Source organism: Seriola aureovittata, chromosome 1 (assembly GCF_021018895.1).
Source record: "Seriola aureovittata isolate HTS-2021-v1 ecotype China chromosome 1, ASM2101889v1, whole genome shotgun sequence".
NCBI classification, from domain to species: Eukaryota; Metazoa; Chordata; class Actinopteri; order Carangiformes; family Carangidae; genus Seriola; species Seriola aureovittata.
This window is the reverse complement of record NC_079364.1, coordinates 21,377,587-21,390,579: the sequence shown is the minus strand read 5'-3', so window position 1 is coordinate 21,390,579 and position 12,993 is coordinate 21,377,587. Positions and strand designations below refer to the sequence as shown.

General features: G+C 41.3%; 1 protein-coding gene across 1 annotated transcript in view; it reads right to left on the bottom strand.

The window, feature by feature from the left end:
• Positions 1–11,979, bottom strand: part of LOC130167450 (MAM domain-containing glycosylphosphatidylinositol anchor protein 1) — a 184,345-nt gene extending 172,366 nt beyond the window's left edge. The window contains exon 1 of the mRNA XM_056373664.1: positions 11,668–11,979. Coding sequence (XP_056229639.1) covers positions 11,668–11,713 — 46 coding nt within the window. The 5' untranslated portion in view covers positions 11,714–11,979. The remainder of the gene's footprint in view (positions 1–11,667) is intronic.
• Between the last annotated feature and the right edge of the window lie 1,014 nt (positions 11,980–12,993).

Sequence of the window (12,993 nt, the reverse complement as noted above, 5' to 3'; positions counted from 1 at the left end):
TGCGTGTCCCTCCTTGTTTGGTGGGATGAGGTTCTCTATCACACAAGTCTTTGCTATAGTGTGATTAAAAAGAATAACACCTAAGTTGAAGTCCTCATTAAATTTTAAGATCAAGTCATTTCCTTTCTTCAAAAAGGCTCCTGGGCCAAGAATTAACATAGATATGAAGTTTCTCAGCTACCTGAAGCAGAAAGCAGCTAAGCAGAGGTGTTAGACTCTTGCTACCAACATACCAACCCTACGTCTGTTTGAGATGGACATGATAACATGGTAATAATGGTATTCATGCTCTTCACAGAACAGCCACTGTCATTACTGTTAATACCATGCCATAGTCGCTGCTTTTAAAATTTAGCCTGGTTGCATTATTGTTACCACATCATGAATCTGGATTCATATTAATTCACATATCAAAACTACCAGAGGTTACTGGAATAGGCATCAGGCATTGCACTATAGTATCAAACATATGGTAAGTACTTAATGCTTTCATTGTTGTTTTTTTGTTCACAAAGATTTTCAAGCTACTTGTAAGAGACAGGTTATTCCAGAGTATTTACAACACGGTAACAACGTCAACGTTCATTTCTATGTATAAAGTACCCACAAAGGTACACACTCGTACGTCGCACACAATTCTATGATAGGTATTTATTGAAATATCCTATTTTGTTGTAAGGCATAGGTATTACTGGTAAAATGTTTTTTTGTTTGGTCTAGACCAGGAAAGTTTGACACTGTGTCTCCCCTCAGACAAAAGTGAGAGAACTACACACCCCCAACACCCTTATATAAGCCTACTCCCCTCCCCTACATGTTCCTTAATGTGGGCTACAACTTATGCCCCCTTTTTTACTCCAATACATTCTTTACATACAACTTACAATGAATCTAAAAAAAAAAGTGTATTACGTCTCTGTGTTCGGATCTGACAGACTTATGACTCCCAGAAGAGGGAGCACCAGTTCTCCAGTTTTGATGCACCTGTCCTCTTCACCTCATGCAGTACCTTTACCTCACATCTCTCCCATATCCCACTTAACTCACCCGCACACCCGTGAGGGACAGTTTGAAAGCCTCTTTTCCACAAGCTTTAATTACCTATACGCCTCACAGCTGTAGCAGCTATTACAAGCCTCAACATCCACTGGATGCGGTCAGCTGCCAACAACAAGTTGCCCAGCCTGGTGAGAGGGCCCTGCTCCACTCATCGTGTGGTCATCAACCGTGCGCTGTGCTCGGTGCTGGTTTCTGTTCATTTAAGTTAAGAAACAGACACAGAAAGACACAATACCGAAACTCTTCAGGGATGAAGGTTATCATTCATTGCCTATCACTAGCTCAAAGAAAAGTTCCTTGTAACAACAACACACTACGCACATGCCCACATTCACAAATTTAGCAATCAAAAATGACTACGTGTGAATGTGTCCCTCATTTTGTATTACATCCCTTGTTCCGCATTAGCTGTGTAACCATGACGAAGAGAAAGCACACTGAAAAAACTCACATCTCTCACCAGCTAGTTGTTGTTGTTACATCTATTGTGATTCCTATTGGCAGGGGAAAACCGTAGATTGGACCAATCCAATCTGGGCGTCTTTGCGGTGGAGTGGTGCAACACTGTTGAGTGCAGAATGGGGGCTTGGTCTCACAACTGAATCATGTCTGTTTTTGCCCGGATAAAAGATATTCTTAGAGCAACCACTACTACTTTTGTTTTCTCAAATTACTTTTCTGCGTTTTCTCCCCACACCAAGTAGTCAGGGCTACCAAAACAGTCACTTCTCTCCATCCCAATGCCCTCAACCCTGCCTTCCCCTCTGATGCCCTCTTACTCTGCCCTTGTTCCCTGACAACAAACAAGCAATCGACACTCTCCACTCCCTTTCAATTACGGGTCCATTCTGATGCTCGCTATCCCCATACAGGCCTGTTAGCTCTCAGAGGAGGAGGAGAAAAGGCAGTAAATTGGAGAGGGCGACCCCTGAGGGGATAATCCTTGCTCTGTGGCATGTTGAGGGTCAGCTCTTTGCATCCTGCATAGTAACGAGTACACCACGAGAAAGAGAGAGAAGAGAGACTGATTATTCTGATTAGCTATGCATTCTTCCCTCCATATAACCCGCCGCAACACTGCCATCCACACATGCACGCACACACACTCGCACAAAGCCTCAGCCGCCAGCCAGCAGATCCTGCGATAAGCTAGCTAAAGGGCAGAATGTCCACAAAGCAGAATTCACAGAGAAAATCATCGGCAGAGAGACATGTCGGCCCTCGTCTTTTGACCTCACAGATAAACCACTAGCTGTATCAACTCAGTCACGGCCTGAAAAGCCACCATGCTCCCAAAGCGGCACGGCTACTTCTACATCAAATGCTGTGTATGAATCAGACTCGGGCATTAATAAATAATGATTAGCCACATTAGAGTCTGTCTAGATCTCTGCATTCCCGGCTCTTAGATGTGCAGTCGCCATTGCCCCTTCTGTGTGTGTGCATGCATGTGCATGTGGTTACTAGTGGAGACATACTTTACGCAAAATGCCTCTATTGATGGTAGTCAAGTCAATGGCATCCTTGCAATTTTCATCCCAACAGTCAATTACCTCATAGAAAGGCAGGTTATCTCCCAGACAGTCTAAGCTAGAGCTGGCAGTTTGCCCAGAGCATCTGTTTGACATGAATGTCTTTCTTAAAACAGCTCTTTTCTTTTAGGAAATAATACTAATTCAGATATCCGCCCTGTCTGCAACCGACACTGGTGCAAAGAAAGTGAGGTCAAGTGAGGAGACCAATTTTCATAAAATCCCAAACCTACATTCTGATCTAGGATTATGTTTAGGTTTACTCAACATTAAATTATCCCATGAGTGATTGTCGTAGGTGTTGGTTGAGCAGATATGACCTTACATATATAGCTGTGAGGCAGGCTGGAGACACAGAATTTAATCTTGCCACATCCAGTTGATAATATAACCCAGGAGTTGTCATACTTCCGCAGGATAGAGCTCTAAATGAGTTTTTTAATCTTGCCCCAGGAGTCTGGCTCATTATGTATTCTAGGGGTCTTATGATGTGGGAACAAGACAGAAACTGGACTGCTCTATTGCCAGGATTTTCCACACAATAAGGGTTTTCATCTGCTACAGTTTGATGTGTGACTGAGGAGTGTGTTTGTGAGCAACAATCAGTGTTGCAATAAGCGATTGCGTTACATTACTCATGAGCAGAGGTAATTAGTGACATTACTCATTAACTGAGCTGCTGCATCAACACACTGCATCTTCAGTAGGAATATAAAAACAAGACATTATGGCATTGAGGAAGGGTCCTCCTAAACACTACGTGATGACATCCAGCAAGGTGATGTGTGGGCCTATCACGTACAGGCAAGCGCATTTACGCGGTTATAGATGCCACTATCATGTTTTTTTTTGCCACTGATACCGATACCAATTATCTATGAGCGAGATTGGCAAATCCATGGCCGATAATCATTTTTGGCATGCACTGCAGATGGCGTACGTCATATCAGTCTCACACACTTTATAAAGGTTCAAGGTGGGAGGCAGGAGTACACTACACAGCTCAGCCACAGTCACCAGAGTATTAACCACAGATGATCAGTTTTAAGGTGATCGGTGAACACAAGCATTAATTCTGATCTACCAATCACGTATTTTTCATGAAAATCAGCCAATAATGATCAGCGGCAGATCAATCAGGGCATCCCTATTCCTGGTAGAGTTAGTAACATGAGCACTGTATTTCTGCTGTTTACCTCAGGATCATCACAACAAAAGAAAAAACAGTTTCAGCCATGATAACTTTCGAGATATAAAATCCTGTCTGTGAGTATTATAAACCGCTGTGCTGTGTCTTGGGGTCTAATAAGCTTATAAACACACGGATCTGTTCCTCCATCTGGACATCACAGATCGTATGTCACTGTACATGTACTCACGTGTACACGAAGCAACATGGCCCCACTAACACAGCCCTTTGCACTGTTTTAATGCATGGCAGATGCCTGTGAACAGAGCGTTACTCATCAGCATTTGCAACAAGTAGGTTTAATCACAACTACAGCTATGATAGTGGCTCTGCTAGGTGGGACTTAGGCACAGCTGTGCTTTGAGGTAAATGCTCATGTCATCATGCAAACATGCTCCAAATTACAATGCGAACATGGTGATGCTAAGCAGACATGTTTACAAAGGCTGCTCCCTAAAAGTCAACGAATCAATCAGTTGAGAGGACCCCAATGGGACTTACATTTGTCCGCTGACTCACTGCACTTAAAGTATGACTCATTTCTATTGGCTACTCCGAATCTCTTCGCTCCGGTGCTGACTTTCAGTGAACTTTGTAAAACATAAACGTCTGAACAACATGCCAGTATAAGCCACGCGGCTGAGTGTTCAGCTGAGGGCAGCCCTGCTGCGATTTCAGAACTGAGATATGGCATAGGTGCAAATTTAACTTTATCTGACTGTTTGAAAACATTTTCACATCATAGTTGATGAACAAAGACATTAAAATGTGGGTTTTACAGGTAGAGCGTGAGCCTCATATAGGCTGATACAGGAGCGTAATGTAGGGCAGCTGCTTCAGAGGTGAGCTGAACTGACAAATCCAGGCTGTATAATATATTTCTCATATTTGTAGGTAAGGTCTATTGAAGAAAAGCCCTCAGTAATAATTTCGAGCGTTTATACAAATGATAGTAACAAATGACAGTCCTAATATTTACCAGATCCATCAAAAGTATTGGCCAAATCTAAAAGTTTCTCCTGATTAGGGATCACCAAAGTGATTACAATTTATCATGAGGGGGACAAGAATGATTCATGAGGCTCTTCAATCAAACCACTAGAAAAATCAGGGAGTCACCAAAGACAGACAGATTCGTTCTCTGGGCACCAAGAATATCTGAACAAAAATTCAGGGCACCCGTCAAACAGCTGTTGTGATATTTGAGTGTGGATACAGTCATCCCTGGAGCCATGTTTTCTAGCATGGCTCGAGAGCCTGAAACACAGCTCCCAATGTGATCACAAGTCCACATTAATTCATGTTATACACTTGTCTCACACAGTCTATCAAGGCACCTCCCTCAACATTCGAAGTAAACTGCTTTCCTTCATCATGCCTTTATCTAAAGTTTCCTTTGCAAACCCTGACAAAACAAAAATCACAGATGAGTATATGCCATATTTGCAAGCTAAGAACTTGTTTTTCTTCATGTGATCTATTCCCTTATTAGGTGAATCTGTGCTGCATTTATAGTGTGTGTGCTCATCTTTAGGACAATGGTTTTGACTTTCTCTGAAACATCTCTCTCCTAGGAGACAGTGACACTGGATGAAAAGTGTTGAGCAAATGTTCTTTAAGCAATTAATGGAACCAAACAAAACACAAATGCCGAAAATAAAGAGGATAACTAGCTCAATAGAAGAGTAGAGTGACAAAATGAATACAACTCATCTAAAACCACCCAGGAGACAGTAGCTAGCATGTGTTAATTGAGCACTACAATAAATAAGCACGCATCAGATGAGACCTTTCCATTCAGGCGTTGATCAGCTATGGGAGAATGATGAGAATTGACTGAGAGTCTCACTTTCTAATAGCAATCACAGTGTGACATCTCTTTCTCCAATTAGGACTGGAGAGAAGGAGAGATGAATCCAGTGGGAGCTGGTGTTGCTTTTGAATAAGTTGTTGTCAACTTTAATAGTCTCTCTCTTTTCTCTCTCTGACCTGTAACTGATGCAGACACCGTTGAGCCCACGAACACATTATACCAGCTATTGTCTGCTGCTGGGTGAATTACACACCACATATAGCATTACTTGCAAACAGCTCTTGCGTTTTCTCGACTTCAGCTTTAAACAATTTGGCTTCATGATGAAAGCATGTCATCTATGCAGGCTAAGCTTATTCCGGTGAAAGCAGGAGGCACGTCTGTGATTAGAAATGACTTTGAAGGCCAAAATTTCCTGCATGTAAAATGATAATGATATGCAGCTTGTGGCATCTGTGTGCTGTTAAAGTCATTTCACTTTAAAGGTGCAATGTGTAAGATCTGGCCAGAATTTTACTTTAAAATGTTCAAAAATGAACTAACACTATCAATAGTATGTGAAGGAGCCACAGTGATGATGTCATGACCACCATCTATTGTATTTCAGAGATATCTACTGAAAGGAGCATGTTAACCAACTAGCTGCGTCCCAGACCGTGTTGTAATACCACCTAGAAACACTAGATGCTGTGTGAGTCAGTGTCTTGTCTAGTCGGCCCTCAGTCCCACGGAGAAGAAGAGCTTCCTCCTGAGCTTGAAGTTACAAGCACTGCCTAATACTGTATTTATTTTAGCATATTCATACCTATCCTTACTATTTATTATATACACACACACACACAACAGACCTAACGTGTGAATATAAAGAACTTGTATGATCTAAATTAATTGTCTTATCACGTTTGTCTGTATCAGGACCAGAATTTCTGTGTCCAGTGATGGACCAGCACCTGTCTTTTCTACTGCGTCTGGCCTCATCAATCAACAACAACCACATTACAGTAACACCTTGGAGTATTATCCCTGCACAGAACAGATATTGTCAATACTGTGAGTTTTGTCAACACTTTTGTGCATAGTTTTTTTTCATTGTTTTATTTTTTGAATATGTGTATCTATATATATTTATCTTTTTGACTGTTGCAGTATTTTACCTTTTTATTGTTATTTCCTGTTAATATGTTTATTGGATACTGCATCAAACACCAAGCCAAATATCTTGTAAGTAAAAAACTACATGGCACCTTATTTTCTGATTCTGCCTTTGTGATGATGTCATCATCCCTTCCTCATGCTGCTCTAGCCTGACACCCATGTGTCATGCAATATCCTCTTGCCTTCATATTTTTATAGGTAAATAAAAACATACTGTTTGTATTACAAGTACTCATAATTTGTTTCAGTGCTGTCAACAATTGTATACATCAACAATAAATGCACATATGAATAATAAAGGAACACGGGGAAAACAACAACATGATTAACTGGACAGGGGCGAAGAGGTGAATTGATGCTCCCTATGGAGGTGGATCAAGTAGTAAAATCTGTATCTGACATTGTCATGGCACTGTATCTGCACTGTAAATGACTAAATTTAAGACGTTTTTTAATTTTTTGCAGTTAATTCAGCTCAAAGGATGCCAATGGACACCTGCTAGTAAGTCCACTTTGGCCCAGAATGAAATATATCATATGACACCATCATCACATCAAATATATCTATTATATCTATCCAATACTTTGGGGTTATGACCAAAACCTGTAAAACTAATGACATTCCCATCAGCCTCAGATAAATTAAGATGGTCAATAACATGTTAGCTAAAGATAGCCCACTGCACACATTCTGTAATTATTCTATTCTGCACATAACAGCAATGTCTCTTTTCCAATTTCCTCACTCCTGCCTGAAACACCTGTTAAAAACAGAACAAGTCTGGAGTGTCCACTCCACTCCCCTATCTAAAGTAAAAGGCAGCAGAGAGGGTTGTCAGATTTTCTCCATTAGTGGTTAAAAAGCAGCCTCTCACTCCCCGCTGACTGTACATTCACATAGCTACATGGAGCCGTGTGTGTGTGTGTGTGTGTGTGTGTGTGTGTGTGTGTGGTGTGTGTGTGTGTGTGTGTGTGTGTGTGTGTGTACAGCCTTAAAAAAAAACACAAGTAAGAGACATATACTGTCTGAGATGGCAGGGCAGTAACAGAGAGAGATGGAGGTCACCGCAGCAGGAAGAAATCCTGTTTTCCTTTATGGGAAGTCATTTAGTTTCCAAGTTAACTTTAAACATGCCTTCTCTAAAAATCTACAACACCTCACCCAACAGTGCCTCATTGGGCAGTGAAGGCGACTAGTCCATCCAGATTTCATAAGAGGCTTACAGAAAACAGAAAATGTGTGCACCAAATGTGTGGCTCCCGAGACAGAGGTCTATTTGTACAGCACTTTCCCATGGAATATGCATTACAAGGTGCATCACAATCAAAACCACAAAATGGAAAAAGAAGAGATTGCTGGAATCTGAATTAATTGTTCTTTCTCCGATTATCTTCATTAATGTCCAATATTGTCCAGCTGCTCAATTGTCTGTGAAGGGTTTTTGCAAAAACAAAGTTTGTGTGAACCTCGTTGGTGTGTGATGAGTCTTTTCAGTGTGTAACATGCCACAATAAAATAAATAATTTGAGACAGATTATGGATTCAGCACAGGGCTGTTAAACCAGAAACCAGCTATACTGTCCTCGGGGATGAAAGAGTGAGCTGCAGCCTCGAAATAAGTTTCAAAAACACACAATCACCAATCTAAGCGTCTCACACAGCGGCTCCGACACTGACAGGAGCACAACAAACCCACATTGCTTGCAGCGCATGCATCTGGGAGACTGTTGCTGGTTGATGCCCCACAGTACCTAACGAGTTAAATTAACCACAATAATTACCACAGTAATTGACCACGGTTATAGTGATAATTAAATTTTAAACGGTAATACTAACCATCTGGCATTTTTACTGCAATTTAGCATGAAACCAGTAACCGTTTCATCTTTCTCATACAACTGAGAGCTAAATTTTCACCTGCAGTAAAAGTAATTGGAAAGTCTTGATATCACCTCAAAACCAACAACTAACATTTATTTAGTTCTGGATGCTGTATCCTGATGTAAACTGGCCCTTCTGAAGACCACAAGACTTATCTAGGCCTGAAACAGAGAGGCTTGGTGGTAGAAGGGATTTCTCCATATTGCTGAGCTGTTTTCAACATATACTTAAAGATACAATAGTCAGAAAGTTTTCATTCTAATTCCTGTTGTTTTGCACACCCATGATGGTAATGAGTTTGGTCATGTAATAGACCAGTATGAAAGCAATCACTAAGTCTTGAGAAGTCAATTCACCAAGCCAGGTTGGCCAACATTCACACACAATTCCTTTATGGGTAATGCCACCAAATTAAGTGTAACAGCTGCATTATGAGAAAACACCTTGTGGGTACTACATCTTCTGTTTACCCAAAATTAGCTTTTAAATTGCTTTACCTTTTGGTCGAACTGTTTGTCCCATGAGCAAAGTACCACTGCAGTGGAAAACAACAGGAGGCTGTGGCCAGACTGAAGATCCAAATGTTTTACTGTATGGATGTGTGTGTGCTCAAGAAATTTACCAGGCTCGATAAAGGTTTATGAGACTTGGAAAGTGTATAGTTTAATTTGATTGCATACATTCTTTGAGCACTGCTCAGTTTCATGATGATTTTCTTTGCAGGTAGTTTACTATGTTTTCAATAACATCTACTTAAAGTAAGGCCATATTTTTGGACTGCACTTTAGGGTTTACTTCATTAAAAAATGCCCCTCCGTCACACATGCATACACACAGCCACATACACACAAACATGGCTGCTGCCTTTCTGAAACCCAACCTGGATTGGGTTATCCAATATCATGGATCACACTGGATAAATAAATTTGCTTTCCCACTTCCTCCCCACTCAATCCCAGCTCCACACACACACCACAGGCCTCTGCAAACTGTTAGCACCCGCTGCCTGTAATGTGATATTACAACAATTAACAATTAGACACTATACAGCACTGGTACATTAAATTTATGTTTCTGCCTGCGCCTCTTGCAGATGCGATGGTGCTGGGTGTCACTGGGAAATTTTATCGCTGCTTGGGTAATGGAATTGGGGAGTGAGGTGGGAGGGGTCTGAGAGATTGTGTTGTCAGCGTTCCCTGACAGACGAGCAGAGCTTTTCCTTGCAAAGCCTTCCCACCCTCATCCCACTACTCTTACTCCTGCTCTTTCTATTCACTTCCAGTTTAATGAGCTTTATGGGTATGAAAGTTCACAAACAATATTGCCTCGGCAATTACATGTTCACATATTATTTAGGTAATGATGAGTGCACGCTTGTAGATTTCTGTGTGTGAGTGTTCAATAGAAGGATTGAATAAAATTTGAAAAAAACGGAACAATAAAATAATTACAGCAATATGACTACTCATAAAGCAGGAAAACAAATGGGCAGACAGTTTTCATGAGTTGATCAAATAGTTTTCTCTCTGTTAGTGGCATGCGCTGATATATTTTTCAGCCTCCAGGGCGCTGGAAGTTTTGATGTATCACATCCTTTACATTTATATATTATTTAAAAGTAAAAAATGACATTTGTAGTGTACAGAATTTGTTAGGCAGAATCCACACAGGAGGCTTATGCCGGAAAGTCTGGGTTGTTTGAGTCTGTAATAAGGTTGTGGTTATTGGGTCTACGGTTAATATTTTTTTTTAGGTTGGTCAGACTGTCTGCTAGATTGTACTAAAAGATTAATAATTTTAGATTAATACTGAAGTTTTTTTGAGTCATTGTTCATTGATTGTGTAATTCCTTGGTTATAATTTGGAGACAGGTTGTCTGTTGTTGAGCTTCAGGACAAGCAAGCTGAGCAGCATGCTTATGTTCCACTGTATAAATGGGTACAAATAACTGTCACTGGAAAATCAATATGTAAACTCAGAAAATTAGCTTGTGTATTGCCTTTAATAATGTACAGAGAATGATCAGACCTCAATTTAACTAATCTTATCCACATGTGTTTCTTCTTCTTCTTTGCTCTTCTGTATAAGTGGCTTTAATCAATACCTTTATAAACAACGTATCAAGTGACAAAGTGAAAGCAATGTAATGAACCTACAGAGAATTATCACCTAAGTCTGCAGCTCTGGCTGCTGGCTCTTTTGCAGCCTGCAACTTTACAGTTCTAGTTCACTCTCATTGCTCTCATATCATCATTTTCAGCCACAGCACACAACTGTTTTCAGCAAAACAGTTGTAAAAACCCACAATACCATGCCTGCTATAGCAGCAAACAGCAGACTAACTGTTGAACATTTAGCAGCTAAAGAGCCAGAGATTTCACTCAGGAGTTGCTAAGGACCAAAAACAGAGCTAAAAGAAAGTGAATATTGGCCTTGCACTCCTGAGGTGGCCAGAAACGTGACTCCAAATGAACAATAATGCTTCCTCATAACTTTTGGATGTGTAAAAATAAAAATTTTTTTAAAAAAGCTGTTTGCCGACAAATTTGCCATATCACTGTGTTAATGTTGTGTTGCTTGTGAAAATCCGTATCGCAGGTGCAAAGGTTCTGTGAGCGATCGTCACTGCCACCAGATGTCGCACTAGACCACCAGCATCTCAGACCAAAACAAACGCTTCGGCGGCCACACCTCTGGCCCCCACCCCACCCCACCTCACCCCTTCACGTCCTCAGTCAGAAAGCCGCTACGAAGTCCGTTGAGAGCGACACAAAACACACAAGAAGCACGAATGAGTGGTTAGCCTGTGTACAAGAGAGCCGACAGAAAATCATCCAACTACAAGTTAACCCAGGCTGCTTTGCCAGCATATGATCCATTGGGAAGGCTGGCAGTAAGCCAGCTAGCCATAGCAACATTTGCCAAACAAATTCAAAAACTGGTTAACAGCAAGTTAGCTATAGCTGCTAATCTCTGTCACCAACCAGTCACAAATGAAAACAGACATGCAACATTATCTAGCCATCGGGTTACTTACATGTGGAGGGGATGAAAAGCCAGTTCCGAGTCAAGCTGGTGCTCATTAGCAACTTGTAGGGCTCTCCATTTCAGGCAAGGCGGAGCAGTGTTGGCTCTCTCTTCAGCCTTGGACTTCTCAGCTGGCACCTGACACACAAAGACACTGATGGAGCCGGGAAAACTTCATGGGTTTTAGCCACCGGCCGACCAGGATTTGAGCCGGTAGTCCCCATGGCCAGTCCACCAGTGCTCTGGTCTGATCTCTCTCTTTGGCTTTTTAACTGAAAAAAGTTGAAAGTTTCTTCGGTGGAGGAAACTCTGAAAGCTAGCTGCAGGCTGCACTGGCTTTGCATCTCACATGTGGGCGGTCCCTGCATGGTTGTAAAAGTGGGGAGTACCAAGAGTTTAACAAGGAGGGGCTCAGGTGCACCAACATGCAGGCGTGGGGACACCAGATGCCAACACAGAGATCAGAGAAACTTCCTTCTCTACTGAGGACACCATCACTCCACAATATCTTTAAAAAGTTGTTTGCTGCTATTTCTCAGCTGCACACTCCTCTGCTTTTTGTCAGCCTTTCTCTCTGTCTCCCACATTTGGACCTTGTCCACATATAAACAATGAGCAACAGGACTTCCAATACAGCCCAGAGTCTAATCTGCACTGAAAATGATAGGCATATTGCCAAAGCACATTGTTATGCTTTGGCAGTAATTGAGGGTCATAAATGTTACCTGTTCAGCAAGGCTGAGTAATTCCTGAAGTGATTACTGTGGTGTTATTATTTATGAGCCTCAATCATTCTTGAGTACTTATGCAGGCAGCTGATAACAGAAAAATATGTCAATGGCAAAACCAGCAATGTGTGATCAGCTATAGTGAAACACAAAAAAAGACATCACAGAGTGTCAGAGGCTTCAGAATGATGGCTTCTTAACGTCACTAATGAACAGTATGTTAGCCATGATTGTTGGTTTTATTCCTGAAAATCATACTTCATCTTTTTCAAAAGGATTCCCGTACATAGGCATTTTCAAAAGCTCAATTTTTGGTGGTCAAATATATGGGGCAGAATAAAAGGGTTTAAGATGTGTGTTTCAAGATGTGTCATTGTTTCCATGTGTGTGCTCCTGTCTCTGTGTGTATGCATGTGTGCCTGTGTATAAGTGAGTGTGTAAACCCTGCGAGGTGTAATTTAAAGACTATTTAACATTAAACAGCTGACACGATAAAAGAACTAATCCCAAAAATGTGCAATGCAAGCCTCACCCAGGCTGACATTTACTACATAGATATGCCCTTCAGAGGCACACACATGTACACAAAGAGCAGATGCTCACATATA